Below are 18,802 nucleotides of genomic sequence, written 5' to 3'. Positions count from 1 at the left end.
CTGAATGGTGGTTGTAGTCAGAATGAGAAGACACAGTCTCAAGCTGCGCCAAGGGAAATACATGTTGGACATTAGGAAGATTTTTTTACTGAAAGAGTGATAAATGGAATTGTCTGCTCAGGGAGGTGTTGGAGTCACCATCACTGGATGTGTTTAAAAGAAGATTGGATGTGGCACTTGGTGCCATGGGTTAGTTGAGGTGGTGTCAGGGCATGGGTTGGAATTGAATGATCTTGAAGGTCTCTTCCAGCCTAGTGATTCTGTGATTCTGTGACAGGGTTGGAGCAGGTTTGTGTTTTTTGGCAACCAAGTAGCTACTAGGGTGGCTGAGCCACAATACCAAAGAGTACTGTGTACACTGAAATCCCAACAAAAACTGAAAACAGGCTTAAACCCCTAATGCAGCAGTGCTGCTGTGTGGTTAAAACCAAAGTGAGAATCTAGGGAAGTGCTGCAGCTACATCTCTGAAGGCACCCGTGGAGAGTGGAGGCAGAGCTGCCCCCTCTCTGCCCAGGACTCCAGCTGAAGGCACCATGGCTGTTTGCAGTTTTCCAAGCACACTACTGACCAGACTACTGAACAGCTGCAAAGAGATGCCTTTGACCCCTACCACTTTTAGTTTTCCAGTCATTACCTTTCAATTTGGTTTTCTACTCAAGTGTATGCTGAGTGGGGGTAACAGGCTTTTCACATCCCTTTTAAGATAGAATATTCTTGTTTACTGACGACAGCAAGGAACACTGAGCCTTCATCCAATGGAGAAAAAAATGCGAATGCTATATGGCAACCACTATTTTGCTCAAATCAAGGACTATCACCAATTATCTCAAACAGTAGCATTGTAGAGAGATCCACACAAAGAAAACAACCAAATAACTGCATCTTTCCTTGCAAATATCCTTCGTTTCTAATCAATATCACTTTTAGACATTTTTTCCCCTTCAAAAGAGCAGAAGCCAAAACCAGAAAGCAAATTTTCCTGGGATACTTAACGAACTTTATTGTACAGCCATGAATTTAAAATATGTTAATTACAAAATCAGCATAGAACATTAGCATACAAATTGTTCAGGGTACAGTACACAGATATCCAAATCCAAGGCAGATCCTGATTTCTCTCTGTTGACTGCTGTGATATATCACTGAGAAGCATTTTCCACTGCATGCTGGAGAAACAATGCCTGACTGTAAAAATCACATGGCACAACACAAAATGCAAGCAGCCTTCCCAGAAGTTCAGAGTTCTGTTCACACTGAGTGAACAAGAAAAACATTCTTGAAAATCATGAATTCTCTTCCTGCAGCAACTGCTTTTGCTACCATTATTTCTATAGTATCAATTTTGAACAAACCAAGATGGACGCTTCCTGGCTCTTTCAATGATCCGCTTGCCTTCATCTGCTTCTGTGGGTTTTTCTCCTTCATAAAGGACAACAGTCTCTACAGTTGGAGCATTAAATGGTCGTCCTTCTTTCTTGTATATTTCCATCCGTATCAGTCGAGTTTCTTCTTTGACCTTTGCATAACAATAGCCACAAAGGACGTGTTTCTGCTTCAAGTTTCCACATTCAGGACAAACATCTATGTTCCTCTAAAATGACAGTGGAAAACAGGAAATTTGAACAGCAACAAAAAAAGAAACAGGGAACTACTACAAATAAAAATGTTAAATCAAGAGAAATTCATCTACCATTTCAAAACATATTCCTCTATGTAACTTTTCTGTAATGTGTTGCTATGTCAAATGCTTACTAAGAACAGCCTCTAAATTCGGTATCTAAGTCATACTGCCTAATTAAGTTTAGAAGACTAAAGAGCTATGGACTCAATTAGACGTACAGAAAATGTAGGCCTTTTCCATCTATGTTATCTGTTCAGCCAAAATTCACATTTTGTTGGCTTGCACCTCGGGTGTCACTGTTCATTTAACCTCAGACTGCTGTCACACATGACGAATTACAAAAGATTTACAAAGGATTTTAAAGATTACAGTATCTTTTAAGCGTATTGATTTATAAACAAACTCCAGAGAGCTTTTACAGTCAGTACTTCCCTCTGCAATGCTTCTCCAAAACAAGGGCTTTGCTGCTTACCTTTATTTCTATGAGCTTGCTGGGATGCCTCCGCCTGCAGCGGTTCACCTCGATGGTGCGCCTCTGCTTGGGCGCTGCCATCCACATCACGCTCCCCAGCAGGCTCGGCGCCTCGGCGCTGCTCTCGCCGGCATCGTTGATCCCTCGTGGAACGAGAGCTGCACCTTGCACAGCTAGTGCTGGTCCTGCAGGAGAAAGGAAAGGAGGGGGGTGACTGTCCCACTCTGCTCTGTACCGGTGCAGCCTCTCCTGGAATACTGTGTGCAGTTTTGGGCGCCACAACATAAGAAGGATATAAAGCTCTTATAGAGCATTCAAAGAAGGGCCACACAGATGGTGAAGGGCCTGGAGGGGAAGTCATACAAGAAGCAGCTGAGGTTATTTCATCTGTTCAGCCTGGAGAAGATTGAGAGGAGACCCCCTCACAGTCTACAACTTCCTCATGAGGGGAAGGAGAGGGGCAGGCACTGATCTCTGTGGTGACAGGACTCAAGAGTGTGGCATGAAGCTGAGTTAAGGGAGGTTTAGATCAGACATTAGGAAAAACTTCTTCCCCCGGAGGGTGTTTGGGCACTGGAAAAAGTTCCCCAGGGAAGTGGTCACAGCTCCAAGCCTGATAGAATTCAGGAAGTGTTTGCACAATGCTCTCAGGCACATGGTGTGACTAATGAGGCTGTCCTGTGCAGGGCTGAGCTGGACTTGATGATCCTTGTGTGTCCATCCCAGCTCAGCATCATCTGTGATTCTGAGATAGAAATTCCTTACAGCCGAGCACCGGTGCTGCCATCACCCCTGAAGCAAGGCCAGAGCGGCGCTCCCGCCCCGCTCCCTCACTGACCCCAGCGCTCCCCCGCCCTCCGCCCTTCAGGGGTAAAACGAGTCCCTCGGCCGCGACGTCGCCCTCCCACAGAATCACAGAAACAATGGCGCTGGGAGGGACCTCTGAGATCATCTACTCCAAACCCTTCCCAAGACAGGTGACACAGGAACGCGTTCCTTCAGCTGGGCAGAGAAGGGGCCGGAACCTACCCCAGGGTGGGCTTTGGCCCCCGAAGACACCCGGCCAGAGGCCGCGCTCCAGCCGCTCCCAGCAGCGCTGGAGCAGAGCGCGAAGCCGCGGCAGCGGAGAGCGGACCAGGACCAGCACCGCCATGAGCCCGCACAGCCCCGCCGAGCTCACGGGGGAGGCGATCCTGTTCCTGAGCCTTCTGGGAAACCGAGTGCCCCTAGCCGGCCACGACATTGCGGGGAGGCAGGAGCAGGACTCCAAGTCCCAGCACTGCTGTCGCTACCAGGAAGGCGGGGCGGTGGAGGGCGGTGGGGGACTCAAACACCCAGCCTGCCTCACGGCGCGCCTCCGCCAACCGCATCCCGGCGCGCTCAGGCAGAGGCCGCCACCCCGCCAATCAGCGCGCTCGCTGTGCCCTCGCGCTGGGAGCGGGAGAGGCGTTCGCGCCTGCGCCGAGGAGGCGGCGCGGGGAGCGCAGGGGCTGGTGCCGAAATGGCGGAGCGCGGCTACAGCTTCTCCCTCACCACCTTCAGGTGCGGGGGCAGGGACGGCTGTGGGCTCGCGGGCAGAGGCGGGCGGGCTGCCGGGCCAGCGGGAGAACGGCGCGCAGACTGAGCGGAGCGGCCTGCTGGCGGCGGCGAAGCAGGACCGAGGGGGCGCTTTGCAGAGTCATCGGGCCTGCGAGCGCTGGGGGGCAGCGGGGGCTCGACCTGGGCAGGAGTGACGGGCGTGGGGAGAGCGGCGGGGCTCAGGCGCCCGAGGGGGACACGCAGCTGCCCAGAGGCTTCCTGAAGGGCCGCGGGGCGGGTCCCTCTGGTGTCTGTCGCTGACCTCGGCCCCCAGTGCGGGCGCCGCTTGTGTCTCCGCTGCTGTAGGACCACATTAAGGTCTGTCTCAACACTGCTGGTGCCTGTCAGCGAGTGCTTGGCTTAGCAAACTCGGGGGCACCACACACACGCAGTATAGGCTGGGGAATAATTCTATGATTCTGAGCTAACTGGAAATGTGTGATGACAGCTGAGCTGTGCTGTCCTGAGAGCTTGCTTCAGATGTGGGAATGAGTGAAGCAGATGAGTTTTAAAATAGTTTGTGTTCCTTCCTGCTACACTTGGCATGGCTGCTCTCCTTGCACTTGGTGTTTTGCACGGTCTGAGTGTGGAATGATGGCATGCACAGAGTGAATGTGCTATTGGAGTAGTCTTTGTTGGGTGTTGCTTTAATACCTAGACTGAAGATTAATTCAGCATAAAGGAAATTATCTTCCATTCATATTTTGGAATTATTAAAGTATTCAGACCTATGTTGCATATAGAAAAAAGAAAAACTAGCCATAAGAACCTTTACGCTGTTGTGGTGAAGTGTCCCTTTAATCTCAGTGGAGAGTTATGTTGTGTAACTGCAAAAGGGATTGCTAAAGGCTTGTTGCAGTTGAGCAAATGAAGCAGTTCGAAACCTAAAATGATGAAAAGAATGTTCTTAGTGGATGGAAGCAGCCAAACATGCTTGCTTTGCTCAAGTAGATTGAATTCTTTATTAGCTTTCAGAAACTATTTCCTAAGGGAGTCACAAACTTTTTGTATTTTACAGAAGCACTATGTGCTTGGAATGATTGTTCTGATTTGTTATAGTTTGTAGTGGAAAAGCCAGAATTACTACTTTGTTACCCTTACACCCCGTTTCCTCAGTGTATAAGTGACTACACTGATTGATTACTGCTTGGTTTTCTTCATCTAAACACTGAGTTACATAATATCCCATTTTACATCTGCAACTATTAGAGCAGCAGTGTCTGAAATACAGCCTAGAGAACAGATCACATGCAAAACCACTTGTCCAGTGAGTGCTTGTCTCTGGTGTCCTTTTTAGTAGGGATGGAGAATGGACCCCTCCATCCCCCTTTTCTGAATAAGTTATACTTTGTAACTTACTTTGCATGACACCTGCAGCTCCATTCTGATGATCCTGCATCCTTTGCCAGGATAAGGTGGATCATTAAAACAAAATGCAGAATTATCCGGGAATGGAATGGGAGTTGTGCTGTCTTGCTTGTCAGTCAAAAAGCATAGCTGTGTTTTGCTGGTTCCTTTCAGCAGTGAACATCAGTGTCTCGAAAGCTCTTGGAAACCACATATACAATGTAATTTCAATAGAAAGTCATGACACACCCTGAAGATTTTTCCCACTGAATGGAAAACTTTATTTTGCATCTTCCTTTCTAGTCCTTCTGGAAAGCTTGTTCAGATTGAATATGCTTTGGCTGCAGTAGCTGCAGGAGCTCCATCAGTTGGGATTAAAGGTATGTCCTGAAAATACTGATGGATTTGGGATTCTGTCTATTTTTTGGGAGAACTAAAGCAGTTTGGATCGTGTAACGGGTCTCTTGTATTGGATCCTTATTTATCTTTCTTTCTGTCACATGTTTTGTTACTCTTTCAGTGGATTTTCACATGCTTTACTAAATTTTATGCTTCCTGGGGTTCTTTTTTTGGGTGATTTTGGAGACATTCAGCTGGTAGAAATAGGTGTTTGGTTTTGGGGCTTTTTTGAGTGTTCCTGTCCTTTTATATAGAAATAACACACACACAAAAAAAGCTAGTTAGATTGCTCAATAATTAATGTTGCACAGAATCTTGAGAATGGGATTATGGGAGCTGTATGTTCATTTTAAAAAAGAAACTATGTATTCATCAAAGTATCTCTCTTTAATCTAATTGTAAGCTTTAATGTTTTTTAAAGAGAGAGGAAGAAGTTTTTTAGTTTAATAAGCTCATTCTATGTTTTGACTGCTAATTTTAGTTTAATTTTTAAAGAAATTTTTTGTTCTTTTCTAGCTGCAAATGGAGTGGTGTTGGCAACTGAGAAGAAGCAGAAATCCATTCTGTATGATGAAAGGAGCGTCCACAAAGTAGAACCAATTACCAAACATATAGGTTTAGTGTACAGTGGTATGGGTCCAGATTACAGGTATTAAAACATTTTGTTTGATTACTGTTTAGATGCATATTCATACAAGAAGTTTAAGTAACAGGTAGCAATTAGCTGTTTCTTTCTCAGTGTATGTCATAATACTATATTGCACTGTAAATGACATTCACATGAAGTTTTTCTTAATATATTCATTAACTTGTCAAATAACCTTGTATCTAAAGAATAAAAGCAGTGTAATTCAACCTTACTTTAAATATTTCAGCAATTACTTAGTTGATAAAAATTACTGAGAACAATCTTGTGTTCTGTTATGCCAGATGTACAACTCCTGAATAGGTATTTATTTTCAGCTTTTTGATTCTAGTTGGAATTTTTTTAACATAGTACTTTTGTCTTTGTTTTCAGAGTACTTGTACACAGAGCTCGGAAGCTGGCCCAGCAGTATTACTTGGTTTATCATGAACCCATTCCAACAGCTCAGCTAGTACAGAGAATTGCTTCTGTGATGCAGGAGTACACACAGTCTGGGTATGTGCTGGGATTGCAGAGCTGCTTGGAAAGATTGTGGTGTTTAATTTAATGAGTAACAGCTACCCAGTGATTGGGGTTTTTGTAGAAAAGGCAGTTTTTCAGTGGAGAGTGTGCACAGAAAGTGTGTCAATGGGAGGAGCGCTGACTGGCAGTGGGTGAGAATGGGTCTCCATATCTTGCACACAAACATGTCAGTCAAGGCAAGACACTTTTGGTTTTGTCTTGTTTGTTGACTTGTCCTCGTTACAGCTCTGGTCTGGGGAGAAGATGAACATGTCCAAAATAATTAGTCACCTTTGACTTTCACTGGATAATTTATTACACTTTGTTTGCCTGTAGTGGTGTTCGTCCCTTTGGTGTATCACTGCTAATATGTGGCTGGAATGAAGGGCGGCCGTATTTATTTCAGTCGGATCCATCTGTAAGTATCTTACACTTGTAAGTTCTGCTGCTCTGATAAAATTTGTGAAACTTTGCATGAGCTCATGAAATATTTTCTGTGATGAGAATAATAATACAGAGCTAGAATGAAAAATAAGTTCAGAAGTCAAAATGGGTCATTTCAGTAGGTGCTTGGAGCAAGCCTGCATCATTCTGTGCCTGCATGTTCCTGTACTGCTTTGAGGGATAGCAGCTGTTTCTGAGGGAGGTCATCCCTTTTCATATCTTCCCACCTAGCTGATAGTGCCAGCAAAAATGGTGTTCTGCAACAGCTACTAGGAAGAAATAAATTGACTGTTTGTACAGCTCCAGACTGGATGAAAGTTAAGCCAAAACCTGTAGCATTGTGAAATGTAACGTACATGCTGTGGTATTTAATGACAGCAGCTAATTTAAATGAGTTTATTTGCTGAGTTTGCACTGCACTTCAGAAAAACTACCCTTCGATACATGTATGAGATGCAGTGCTTCAGATGAGAAAATGCGGTCATTGTAGTGATCATAGCAGCTTCCAATGGTTTGAATTACCTGATGCTCCAGTGTAAAAAGCAAAATGCAGATGCCTTGTTTAAGGCAGTTTGAGGCATAGAACTGCTGGCAGTCTTCATGCCAGAGGAGGGAATAGAAGCGATGACTAAATAACGTGGTAGTAGTGAACATAAATCAGATGGCTGATTTGCAACAAGTAATTTATATTACTTTATCTTCAAAAAGAAGAATATGTGGGGTGAGCCTCAGTAAGGATTTGAGTGTATACTTTCTCAAAGGCAGATGTACTATTTCTTTTTAAGGAATCCCAAATCAAAACTATGCTAATGACTTTCTAAATACATCTTTCCAAATTAGTGGGAGGATGAAAATAGGTGGGTGCAATACACATTTTGTACAGTTTCATAGCATATGTTCCCATATAAAATTAGTCTCAATATGATCTAAAATTTTCTCCTGTAGTCTCAGAACACTCAGTGTCTTCATAATTGCTTCTGTAGTTTTTTAGCAAGTAATTGAATACATAGTGTTTCACTAAGTTACAAACAATAATAAAACAATTCAGTCAATAGTTTATTGCTTTTACAGGGAGCTTATTTTGCCTGGAAAGCAACAGCAATGGGAAAAAATTATGTCAATGGGAAAACATTTCTTGAGAAAAGGTAATGTATTTCATACTTCTCTAAAAGGATACTCTGTTTTGTTCAGGTTCTACATAAAATAGACAGATTTAAAAAAATGTACACTTTTTAAATTGTAAGAACAAAGTTTTAAAGTACTTAAGGTGTGATGCTTCCAGTGTACTTGTTTACATGTGTACTGGAGATTTGATTTATTTAAACTCCAACTTTTGTGTTTATGTAGAATTACTTGAGTGCAATAAGCATTATATTCAGCATATTTGCAGCAATGTTATATACAGTGTCAGTAGGAAAAGTAGGGATTTTTTTTAACAAATGATAACTTTGACTATTAATGTCATTATGCTTACAAATAATATTTCCATGAGAAACAAATTTTAGTGGTTTTGGGGATTTTAGAGACTCTAGGATTATTAAAATTTGTAAAGATTTTTGTCCTATACTGTAATAAACTAATGTCTGTTTACAGATACAATGAAGATTTGGAGCTTGAAGATGCCATTCATACAGCTATCTTAACACTAAAGGTTAGCAAAGTATTTAAGAAAGAAGTTTCTTACGTCTTCACTGATAAGATTCACTGAACTGTATTTTTTTTTTTAATAGGAGAGCTTCGAAGGGCAAATGACAGAAGACAACATTGAAGTTGGCATCTGTAATGAAGCTGGTTTTAGGAGGCTCACTCCAACTGAGGTTAAGGACTACTTGGCTGCAATAGCCTAGTAGAAACCAAGCTAGACTGTGTGCTTCACACAAAGGTCTTTTTAATTTTGGCTACTTAAATGTTTTTCTTTGCAGTTTTTGCATACTTATTTCTACATGGTTTGTCTGAGAGATTTTTTAAACATCATGGGTGCAAATACAAGTCCTTGATATTGTAATAGATGGAATCTTGTTAAAGATAAATATTTCCCTTGATACACAAGATACTGTACAAAATGTAAAGTTATAGTGACAGCTTGAAAAAGGCTAAAGAATAAAATTAAAGGCCATTGTTTTGGGGGAAGGTGTCTGTGTGTCTTTTCAATCCTAGCTAGTTTATGTACATAAAACTTAGATTTCAGTATCCTTATTGCTGAGGAAACAGTTTTTCATATACAGCCATGATGAACTTATGTTCAGCCTTCTTTTAAAAAAATTAAATGTTGAGTGATAGGATAATTTTTTCACTTTGGAATATTGTTTAAATGTTAATTAACCTCCAGAAATAGTTTTATGTGGTGCAGAAGATGTACTTTCCCAAAGAGGCAGCAAAGTCTTCCATTTCAGGTGTGTACTGTGATCTGATTGAGCCTCTCTGCTTTTGATCATCCTGGTCTTTGTGTCCCAAGAACTTGTTTTACTCAAGTTATTTTCTTGGCCCTTGAAATTGCACCTTTTCAATCTTGAAATATTGTTAGGAAAAGTAGAAACAGTAACTCTTACTGAAAACAAAATGCATTTATCACCATCAATAAAAATCAATGGGATTTACAAAACAGAATGAGAGTATGTAATGTAATTACTTTATCTCTTGAATTGTGCTAAAGTATTTTCTGACTTGCAAGATAATTCTAAAGATGTAAGGAAAGGAGTATTTATTTGGTGCACCATAACTTTCACAGATATTGTGCGGATATATCAATACATTTGTTACATGTGTAGAGTCATTCAAGTCATGAAAACCTACATTTACCACAAAAGAAATGGCAGAAATTATCTGGTCTGCAGCCGTTTAAGTTACTGTTTTCAGATTTTATATTTTTAAAGCAATCTAATTGTTAAAATGTTGATAATGAACTGGGAGCAGTAGCTCAATCAGTCTGCATGTACGTAAGGCTAAGGATGTAGGGGAGCAGCCTGGCAGGTCCCCACATCAGCCAGCCATAACTAATGAAGAAAATACAGAATGTGAGTAGAAAATAGTGTATAAGCTGATTGACCTGTGCTTTCCAATGTCTGTCTTCTGATGGTTTATGTTATCATCAGGTGAATAAGAATTTTTGAAACATGCCATAAATTAATTTTTATTTCATAATGAAATAAAAGCTCTGTCCAAATGGTTCATTAAGAGTTCTGCCAGATCAATTTTTGAGTATTCTGAAAACCAGGCTGTACTCTGATTCTTATTCTAGAGAAAATAACTCAGATCTGAAACAGAAAGCTTTATATTGCTGCATCTTTGATTTAGAATATTTATGCTGTATAAATATTCAAGAGTTTTCTACGTGGGAAAATGTGTGTAGGTACTTCAGAAATTCACTGCAGTGGTTTAGTTGTCTCTGTTAATCAAAATAGTTGAACTACCCTATGAAGGACAGTTGAAACCAAGTTTCAAACCATGGTGAACTGCTTCTTGTTTGGTGTTAAAGGATATGAGTAGGTCTCTGGTCTACTGCCAGTGGTTTTCACTTTGATGAGCCAAGGTGGTGACTGTTTTTACACCATTAAGAACTCACTCCCAAAGCTCCCTGGTATTACTTGAACCTTGCAGTGAATCAGAGTTCATGGCACTTGATGTACAGAAACAATATGCATAATATTTTGAATTTAGGCTGTATTTAGAGTATTAGATAATTTTCCTAGTGGTACTCAGACCTTGATATTACGCTGCTCTGATGGGGAAGGTGGTGTGGTTTTAAATGTGGCGGTTTTTTCAGCTGCATATCTAAGATGGTAGCTAAATTTTATCTGCTATTTAAAGGGAAATCTTGAAACTGCAGAGAACTAAGTAATATTTTTCCATTTAAAATCTTTAAAAATTAAGGAAATAGTATTTTTAACTTGAAGATGTATTTCTTAAATAAAATTACTTCAGGAGTGAGCGATACTAGTACAGTGGACTACCAAATTATAAGGTGATTGTAGTAATTTTCAAGAAGTGTACCCTTTAGTTACATGAGATTATCTTTTTTTAATATATTTTGTACAAACTGCATAAAGGGGCCGAGGTGCAATAAGACAGACAAACACTGTTCCTTTATGAGAAGTGACAAATTACAAGCTTGATTACTTCAGCTCACTATGAATTATAACTTTCTGGCATTTAACTTGTTCCTGCTAGTGCAGTCATCTGAAAGAAGAAAAAGAGACACTTGTCACGTGAAGCATGTAATGTTGATTTGCTTATCCTGGAAGAGGATCTGCTCCAAGGTCTCAGGATAGTGTGACACCTGTGAGAATTGGGCTTTATTTAATGAGCGGGTTGGGGATCTGAGAACGGTGACTTAATTTAATGAAGTTAAAGAGAATCACAGAATGGGTTGGGTTGACATCTCGTCCAACCTCTATGCTCAAGCAGGGTTACTGTAGAGCAGAGGGCACAGGATTGTGTCTAGATGGTTCCTGAATAGCTCCAGTGAGGGAGATTCCACCATTTCTCCAGGCAACCTGTTCCAGAGTGCCATCACCCACAGTAAAAGACATACAGGTGCAGTAACTAAGCCCCTTACAACTTGCTTTGGCTTACTATTGCTTTCCAGATCATGTGAAATCATTCAGACAAGTATAGATCGTTTCTCCCTGCAAGAACCGGCACTCAGAAGCCAAGTCTGTCCCACTCTGTAGGGGAGTTTTGCTGCTTGGAGGCAGGCAGCAACTTGCGGTAAATATTGGGGACACTTGCTCACATATCCACAGAATGGTTTAGTACAGCCCATTTTGGTTACCCAAACATAACTGGTCGACCCAGTGTGCACAGATCCAATACACATGGAACTGGGGCTGTTGCTTCTCCGGTGAAGTTAAAAAGTCCAAGGCTAACTTGTCTCTGATGTGTATGTTCCCATTACTCTGTGCTATTGCAGCCTCACATTGAATATTATGTGCTGTTCTGGGCACCACTCAGCTACAAAGAAAAGAAAGCTACAAAGCTACTAGAGAGCATCTAAAGTGGGGTACCACAGATGGTGAAGGGCCTTGAGGGGAAGCTGAGGAGCAGCTGAGGTCACTTGGTCTGTTCAGCTTGGAGGAGACTTGGTCTCTAAGGGGGGATCTTATTGCAGTTGCAACTTTTTCATGAGGGGAAGAGGAGGGCAGAGACTGATCTCTGTGGTGACCAGAGCATAGGATCGAGGGGCTGATTTAGAGCTGTGTCATGGGACATTTAGGTTGGATATTAGAAAAAAGTTGTTCACACAAAGAAGTGGTTGGGCAGTGGAACAGACTCCGCAGGACCTCGCCTGACACAGTTCAAGCGGTTTTTAGACAATACTCTCAGGCACGCGGTGTGACTCTTGGGGCTCTCCTGGGCAGGACCAGGAGTTGGGCGCAACGATCCTTGTGAGTTCCCTCCAGCTCCGGATATTGAGATTGCGTCTGACCTGATGTGATGCATTTTCTGAAGGGTTTTCAGATAGCCCGCGGGCCGGCCGGGGAGCAGAGCCAGGCCGGGCGGGCCGGAGCGAGGCGGGTGGTGCGGCTGTCCCCGCCCGGCGGCCCGGGGGAGGTGCCGGGCAGGGCCGAGCCGCGCCACGCCAGCCTGGGCCGAGGGCTGTGGCGCCGCGCTGTGAGTAGGGGCTGCGGGGGCTGGCAAAGGCGGCGGCTGGGGGAGGGAGAGGGGCCGGCAGCACCCGGGGGCGAGGCGGGCCCCAGCATGTCGCGTTCCTGCGGTGACTGCGGGACGGGGCGAACAGCAGGGACAAGGGCCGGCGTCCCGCCCCGCCCGCTCCGCCGCGCGGGCGGAGGGCGAGGCCGGGGGCGGCCGGGGGGCTGAGCCGGGCTGGGGCGAGCGCTGAGGGCGCCGTGCCCTCAGCCGAGATGGCGGCGCGGCCTCGGCGGCGCACGCGTGATGGCGGCAGAGGCGGAGAGGAGGAGGCGCCGCCGGGGCCCGCCCGGGGACACCGGGCCCGGCGCGGAGGCGAGGGGGGTCACCTTGGGGTTCGGAGTGGCGCTGCCGAGCAGTTGTTGTGCTGAAAAAGTAGTTGTGTCTGTGGTTTTATTGTCACTGCGACCCTTGATTTACGCTCTGTGTTGAAGCGTGTGTGTGTGTGTAGGAGTTGTAGCTGCTGTGGGGAGAGGTGCCCAATTACTAATTGAGAGGTTTTACTCGTTGCATCAGATTCGAGGATAAGCTTGTGGCAGTGGCAAAGACTTCGAGGGGGAAAGGCTGAATTTTCTGGCCTCCTGGGACTGTGAAGAGCGTTAGTAAGTCATCTCGGCAGGCATCAGGATTCTTGGCCATGAAGAAGCAGGTGGAGATGTTGCTGATGTTGGATGGGGACCAGGCCAGTAGCAGTTAATGCTGGCCGTGTTTCCACTTGGACACAGGGCCAGGCAGGTTCCCACTGTTTGAAGGCAGGCCGCTGAGTTGCCTTGGCAGAGCCTGTTGCGGGATCTGGTTGTGTCCTGTTGCTCCTTTTCAGTTGGACTTTCATTTATCTTGTCCTTTAATACGAGTTTACTTCAATATGCGGGTTAGGCAAAAATTATAGAAAGATTTACAGTGTTTGTACTTGTAGTGAGGAGTCAAAATTTACTAATTTCACTATTCATAGTGGTTACTGGCTTAAATATGCTATTGTTTGGTGTAGTATGAATCCGACATTTTTAAAAACAGCACATATTCAGTAAAGGAATTCCAAGCATACTTTCCTTAAGGAAGGCCTACTAAAGTAATACAGATGTGAAAAAATATATTTATCAGATGCAACCCAGCAAATCTCTTAATAGAATTAGAAAACATAGCAATTTTAGCATAGAGATTCTCCTGATAGTAGAATTCTGAATCATAGTCTGTCATGAGGCTGTGTAATAGAAACATATAATGGTTTGGGTTGGAAGGGACATTGAAGACCATCTAGTTGCAACCCCCCTGCTGTGTGCTGGGACACCTTTTACTGTGGTGCCTTTCACTAGACCAGGTTGCTCCAAGCCCCTCCAACCTTACCATGACCTTTACCATTTCAAGGATGAGGCATCCACAGCTTCTCTGGGCAACCTGTCCCAGTGCTTCACCACCCTCTGAGGGGTTCATGCACTGTTCAACTCAGGTGGGAGGAAACCACAAGCTTGCAAGGTCTGTGTGTAGACTTGAGTGCTACCTAGCTGAGAACTAGGGTCTTCTGAGGCTGTAGGTTGGATTTCTAAAGGTGAAGGAAAGGAATCAAACTCATCACCGGGACTTTGTGTTGAGGTTCCAGTTCCTTGTGCTTTACAATACCTGTTGCACTTAAGTCTATTGCAAGGCTGGAGTGTATATTGTTAGAAAGAACGCTTTCGACTGTTTTTATTCTTGGCCATGCACTAACAATTTTCTTCTTTGTTCTCACTTGACAGGAATAATGTTTCCAACATGTCTGTGCAGTCGCTGCTTTGTGAAAGAATTGCTGTTGCCAAAGACTTGATTAAGAGAGCGGAAGCCCTTTCCAAGTCCCAGAAAAGGAGAATAGAAGGTGGGGCAAAGCTATGTAGCAAACTGAAGGCTGAGCTAAATTTCTTACACAAGGTGGAGGCCGGGAAAGTGGCCATTAAAGAATCCCATCTACAGAGTACAAACCTGACCCACCTCCAAGCCATTATTCAGTCAGCAGAGAACCTGAAGGATGTTGTCAGTGTCCTCCATGTCTTTGCTTACGAGGACAGGTTTGGAGACAAACAGACACTGGTGGTAGATGTTGTTGCAAACGGAGGTCACACATGGGTGAAGGCCATCGGTCGTAAAGCTGAGGCCCTTCATAACATCTGGCTGGGAAGGGGCCAGTATGGTGACAAAAGTGTCATTGAGCAGGCAGAGGACTTCCTGCAAGCGAGCCGTCAGCAGCCAGTGGAGTACAGCAATCCCCACATCATCTTTGCATTCTACAACAGCGTGTCCAGTCCTATGGCAGAGAGGCTCAAGGAGATGGGAATATCAGTGAGAGGAGATGTTGTTGCTGTGAACTCACTGGTAGAACCATCTGCAGAAAATGAGCACCGTGACACCAGTGAATCAGATGAAGAAGGCCCTGAACTCCTGCAGGTGACCAGAGTAGACCGGGAGAATTTAGTGGCCAGCATTTCTTTCCCTACCCAGATCAAAGTAAATGTCTGCAATAGAGTTAATTTGGACATCACTACCTTAATAACCTACGTCTCTGCGCTGAGCTATGGTGGCTGCTACTTTGTCTTCAAAGAAAAAGTACTGACAGAGCAAGCAGACCAAGAAAGAAGGGAGAGAGTCCTGCCTCAGCTGAAGGAGTTCATGGAGGGAAAAGAGCTCTTTGCCTGTGAATCTGCTGTCAGAGATTTTCAGTCCATCTTGGAAACGCTGGGAGGACCTGGGGAGAAAGAGCGAGCTGCATTGCTTGTTAAAAGAATTAACGTGGTGCCAGATCAGCCCTCGGACCGTGCCTTAGGACTAGTGGCTAGCTCAAAAATCAACAGACGCTCTTTAGCCATTTTTGGGACAGGAGACACTTTAAAAGCCATCACTATGACTGCAAATAGTGGGTTTGTGAGAGCAGCAGCAAACCAAGGTGTCAGGTTCAGTGTTTTTGTCCATCAGCCACGAGCATTGACAGAAAGCAAAGAATCTTTCGCCACACCTCTACCAAAGCACTGCCCATCTGATAATGGAGTGTAACTCATTAAATGAGTTAGTAATGGAAAATACTACAGGTCCTGCAGTGGAAGCATTTGGAGAAACAGAAGAGTCATAGCAATACAGTTTTGGGTGTGTATCAATGACAGCAACTAGCAGTGGAACAGCTCCTCAAGGGATTTGTAATATATTTACTCCTTCCTTGAGGCTATTTTTTGTCCAGCTGACTGTTAATTTATTCACTAAAGTAATAAGAAGTCAATGGAAATTTTTAACTGGCCTACAATGTATTAATTGTATCCATCCCCATTAAAAAGTTCAGTTAAAGCACAGTTACTGAGGTCCCCTTGTTATTTTTGTCCTCCTCGTAGAGGTAAAATTTGTCACCTTAGATGAACCTTGGGCTTGACTTAAATCTTTCCCCTATTCCATTCAACCTTGCTTTTGGTTGATTCAGGGGGACCTTGTGCAGAGACCTATGCCTTTTTGGGAGCGTGATGTTTTGTGAAGATGTGTCTAGTAGCCATTAATAGAAACCAACTTAAGCCTTCCTTGTCTTACTGAAAGCAACCTCTATGTGTATACCATGGTTGGGCTGAATTGGGCAACAGCTTTAAAATTAATGGAAAAAACAGTTGGAGTTAGAGTTTATTTGTATTAATATGTTGTGGCTAAACTGGACAGCCAGTGGTAACAGACCATCCACTTCACTTTTCTCTTAGCCTTTGTCCAAATGCAAAGTCTTGCTGGTTGTAAAGCCCAACACAAAGCTTCAGATAACAGAATCCTAAATTGAGCCAGCACCCGGGTAGTTTTTGACATTAGCATGCTCTTTGCTGAGGACTCATGGTTGAACTTGAACCTGGCTTTGTTGCATCTGAATTACAAAGCCTCAGTGAGGTCCTTCAGTGTTGGAGTGATGGAGGAGATTTGCAGGGTATGTTCTTAAATCCTGGTTTGCTCTGTAGAAGCCTTTTTGCTGGTGGTGTAATTGCTCTTTTTATTCAAAGTGTAGAATGAACAACTATTTTTTCTGCTGTATTTTTTTTTTTCTTTGCCCAGGAGAGATTTGCAGTTGTAGGAGTTTTTATCATGGTTGGGGTTTTTTTTTGTTGGTTTTTTTTTTTATTTTCTGAATGCTTTAATGACAGCACTTGCTTTTTGGTATTAATTTTCATCAGTTTCCTAGTGGAGAATCTTGAGATGTCAGAGTGAAGCTCCGAGCCCCAAGCTATACATTTTTATCAGGTCAGTGAAAGAGATACCTGCTGAATATTTTATAGGCTGTTGTTCAATGCAATTGCATTATAATGTAGCTTAGTAGTTCAGGCAAAGGACATTCTCTTGCCACTCCACTTTAAATTTCTTCCTACAGTACAATGTATCTGCAGTGCTGCCCTTAGCTGTAGGCTCAAACCATTTCTTTCTGGCCACTAGCAGCGACACAAAGATACTGAAATGCCTGCAAGACCTCTCTGCATTGCCTTGTTCAGCTCAGTAAGATGAACTTGCAAGGGGCAGAAATGTACTTCTTGTTGGTGTGATTCTTGGTCTGCTCTTATTATGCCTGTAGAGTAAAATGTTAGAAGTGGTTACCAGTAACCACATGCTGCATAGCTTTACCTGAAGCTTTTAGCAATGTGGAGGGCAGGCTGCTCTCTATGCTCCCCATTTTCTGTAGGTCTCTGAAGTAGTTCATGAAGTTTAAAATGGGTGGAACTGGATTTTGGGTTTTGCTGCTTCATCATCCAATGTACTACCTGCAAGTTTCTCAGTTCCTCTTTGGTGAGTTCTAACAAAACATCTAGCTTGTTCTTACAGTCTAACACAATGTAATGAAACCTCATGGCAGGATTCATGCCCCACTGTATCCATTCATTTTCTTCAAAGTTCTTCTGAAGGGAAAGGAGGACCAACACAACGAAACAATAATATGTTAGCTGTGCATCAGAAATGCAAGTCTGCCTCAGTAGTTAACGCAAGCTTCACCATGTGGGAGCTTAGAGAGGTCGAATCTGTCATGGTGTGATGGATTTACCAACACAACCAGGGATGTCTGTGAAGTGTTATAAACAGCTGGGAGGAAAGTACTGCTCATTTCTGCCATGGGAGCTCTTACTCTGGACACCTGTGTGATGTCTTTCTTCTGCAGTAGGTGTGGGAACAGGGCTTGGGGAGGCCATCTGTCTAAGAGAAAAATAACTCTGTGTTTCAAAACTGTGTTTGTCTTGCATCACGTGTCCTGAAAAAGGTACAGGAAACCTAGTTAATAATTTATGAACAGATAACCTGGGATGGAGGGGTTCTTTTTGTCTGCAGATCAGAGTGTAAAAGTTGAGGTTCCAAAAGACAGCTTCCTATTTCATAGATTCACAAAATGTTAAGGGGTTGGAATGGACCTTAAAAATTAACTAGAACCAACCCTGCGTGCCATGGCCAGGGACACTTCCCACTAGACCAGGTTGCTGAAGGCCTTACCCAACCTGGCCTTGAACACTGCCAGGGATGGGGCATCCACAGCCTCCCTGGACAAGTCTGTTCCAGTGTCTCAGCAACTTGCAGTAAAATAATTCTTCCTAATGATTAACCTAATTTTTCCCTCTTTCAATGTGTGCCTGTTATTCCTTGTCCTGTCATTGCAGTTCCTGATGTAGAGTCTCTCTCTGGTTTGAAGAAGAGTTTCCAGCTTCCCTGTAGATCCCTTTCAGATACTGGAAGGTTGCTGTCAGGTCTCCATGCAACCTTCTCCAGGCTGAAAAGCTCCAACTTTCTCAGCTTGTGTTCACAGGGGAGGTGCTCTAGTTCTCTTATCACCCTTGTGGCCTCCTCTGGACTTGCTCCAACAGTTCCATGTCCTTTTAATGTTGGCAACACCACAACTGTGCACAGTACTCCAGGTGGGATCACATGTGAGCAGAGTAGAGGGGCAGAATCACCTTTGACCTGCTGGCCACATTTCTTGTGATGCAGCCCAGGGTTCAATTGGCTTTCTGGGCTGTGAGCACACACAGCTGACTCATGAAGATTTTTTCATCACCTGTCAGCCCCAAGTCTTTCTTACCAGAGCTGCTCTCTGTCACTTCTCTGCCCAGCCCATTGGTATGTCTGGGATTGCAGTGACCCAGGTGTAGGACCTTGCACTTTGCTTTGTTGAACTTCATGAGGTTTCCA

The 18,802-nt window shown here is 43.8% G+C and overlaps 3 protein-coding genes across 7 annotated transcripts; 2 read left to right on the top strand and 1 right to left on the bottom strand.

Annotated features, from left to right (window-relative positions):
- Positions 1-975: 975 nt before the first annotated feature.
- Positions 976-3,270, bottom strand: MRPL32 (mitochondrial ribosomal protein L32). The gene is made up of 3 exons (XM_021531985.2): positions 3,124-3,270; positions 2,095-2,279; positions 976-1,592 (listed from the first exon to the last, which is right to left on the bottom strand). Exons 1-3 carry the CDS (start codon positions 3,245-3,247, stop codon positions 1,338-1,340), a joined length of 564 nt encoding a protein of 187 aa, XP_021387660.2. The 5' UTR covers positions 3,248-3,270; the 3' UTR covers positions 976-1,337.
- Positions 3,271-3,518: 248 nt separating this feature from the next.
- On the top strand, positions 3,519-9,139 carry PSMA2 (proteasome 20S subunit alpha 2). Its single transcript, XM_021531966.2, has 8 exons — positions 3,519-3,636; positions 5,323-5,399; positions 5,935-6,067; positions 6,437-6,559; positions 6,902-6,983; positions 8,081-8,154; positions 8,603-8,660; positions 8,740-9,139. The coding sequence occupies exons 1-8, from the start codon at positions 3,596-3,598 to the stop codon at positions 8,854-8,856; spliced, it is 705 nt and encodes a 234-aa protein (XP_021387641.1). The 5' UTR covers positions 3,519-3,595; the 3' UTR covers positions 8,857-9,139.
- Positions 9,140-12,367: 3,228 nt separating this feature from the next.
- On the top strand, positions 12,368-15,963 carry C1H7orf25 (chromosome 1 C7orf25 homolog). 5 transcript variants are annotated; one of them, XM_021531983.3, is made up of 2 exons: positions 12,368-12,393; positions 14,389-15,963. In XM_021531983.3, the coding sequence occupies exon 2, from the start codon at positions 14,405-14,407 to the stop codon at positions 15,671-15,673; it is 1,269 nt and encodes a 422-aa protein (XP_021387658.1). In that variant the 5' UTR covers positions 12,368-12,393; positions 14,389-14,404; the 3' UTR covers positions 15,674-15,963. The 5 variants fall into 5 exon arrangements, with proteins under 5 accessions (XP_021387658.1, XP_021387655.1, XP_021387659.1 ...); XM_021531980.2 differs by lacking the exon at positions 12,368-12,393 and adding an exon at positions 12,514-12,619; XM_021531984.3 differs by lacking the exon at positions 12,368-12,393 and adding an exon at positions 12,894-12,970.
- Positions 15,964-18,802: the final 2,839 nt, after the last annotated feature.

Source organism: Lonchura striata, chromosome 1, assembly GCF_046129695.1.
Source record: "Lonchura striata isolate bLonStr1 chromosome 1, bLonStr1.mat, whole genome shotgun sequence".
Lineage (NCBI taxonomy): Eukaryota > Metazoa > Chordata > Aves > Passeriformes > Estrildidae > Lonchura > Lonchura striata.
Note: the sequence above shows the minus strand (reverse complement) of the source record. Positions and strands in the feature narration are given on the sequence as shown.

Bases quoted from the DNA above. Each gene is read 5' to 3' on its own strand.
- MRPL32 (XM_021531985.2), bottom strand. From the start codon at position 3,247: ATGGCGGTGCTGGTCCTGGTCCGCTCTCCGCTGCCGCGGCTTCGCGCT. The intron at 2,280-3,123 runs GTAGGTTCCGGC...TTTCTCCTGCAG, and splicing joins GGGCCAAAGCCCACCCTGGG to GACCAGCACTAGCTGTGCAA. The intron at 1,593-2,094 runs GTAAGCAGCAAA...CTGTCATTTTAG, and splicing joins GCAAGCTCATAGAAATAAAG to AGGAACATAGATGTTTGTCC.
- PSMA2 (XM_021531966.2), top strand. From the start codon at position 3,596: ATGGCGGAGCGCGGCTACAGCTTCTCCCTCACCACCTTCAG. The intron at 3,637-5,322 runs GTGCGGGGGCAG...CTTCCTTTCTAG, and splicing joins TTCTCCCTCACCACCTTCAG to TCCTTCTGGAAAGCTTGTTC. The intron at 8,155-8,602 runs GTAATGTATTTC...GTCTGTTTACAG, and splicing joins AAAACATTTCTTGAGAAAAG to ATACAATGAAGATTTGGAGC.
- C1H7orf25 (XM_021531983.3), top strand. From the start codon at position 14,405: ATGTCTGTGCAGTCGCTGCTTTGTGAAAGAATTGCTGTTGCCAAAGAC.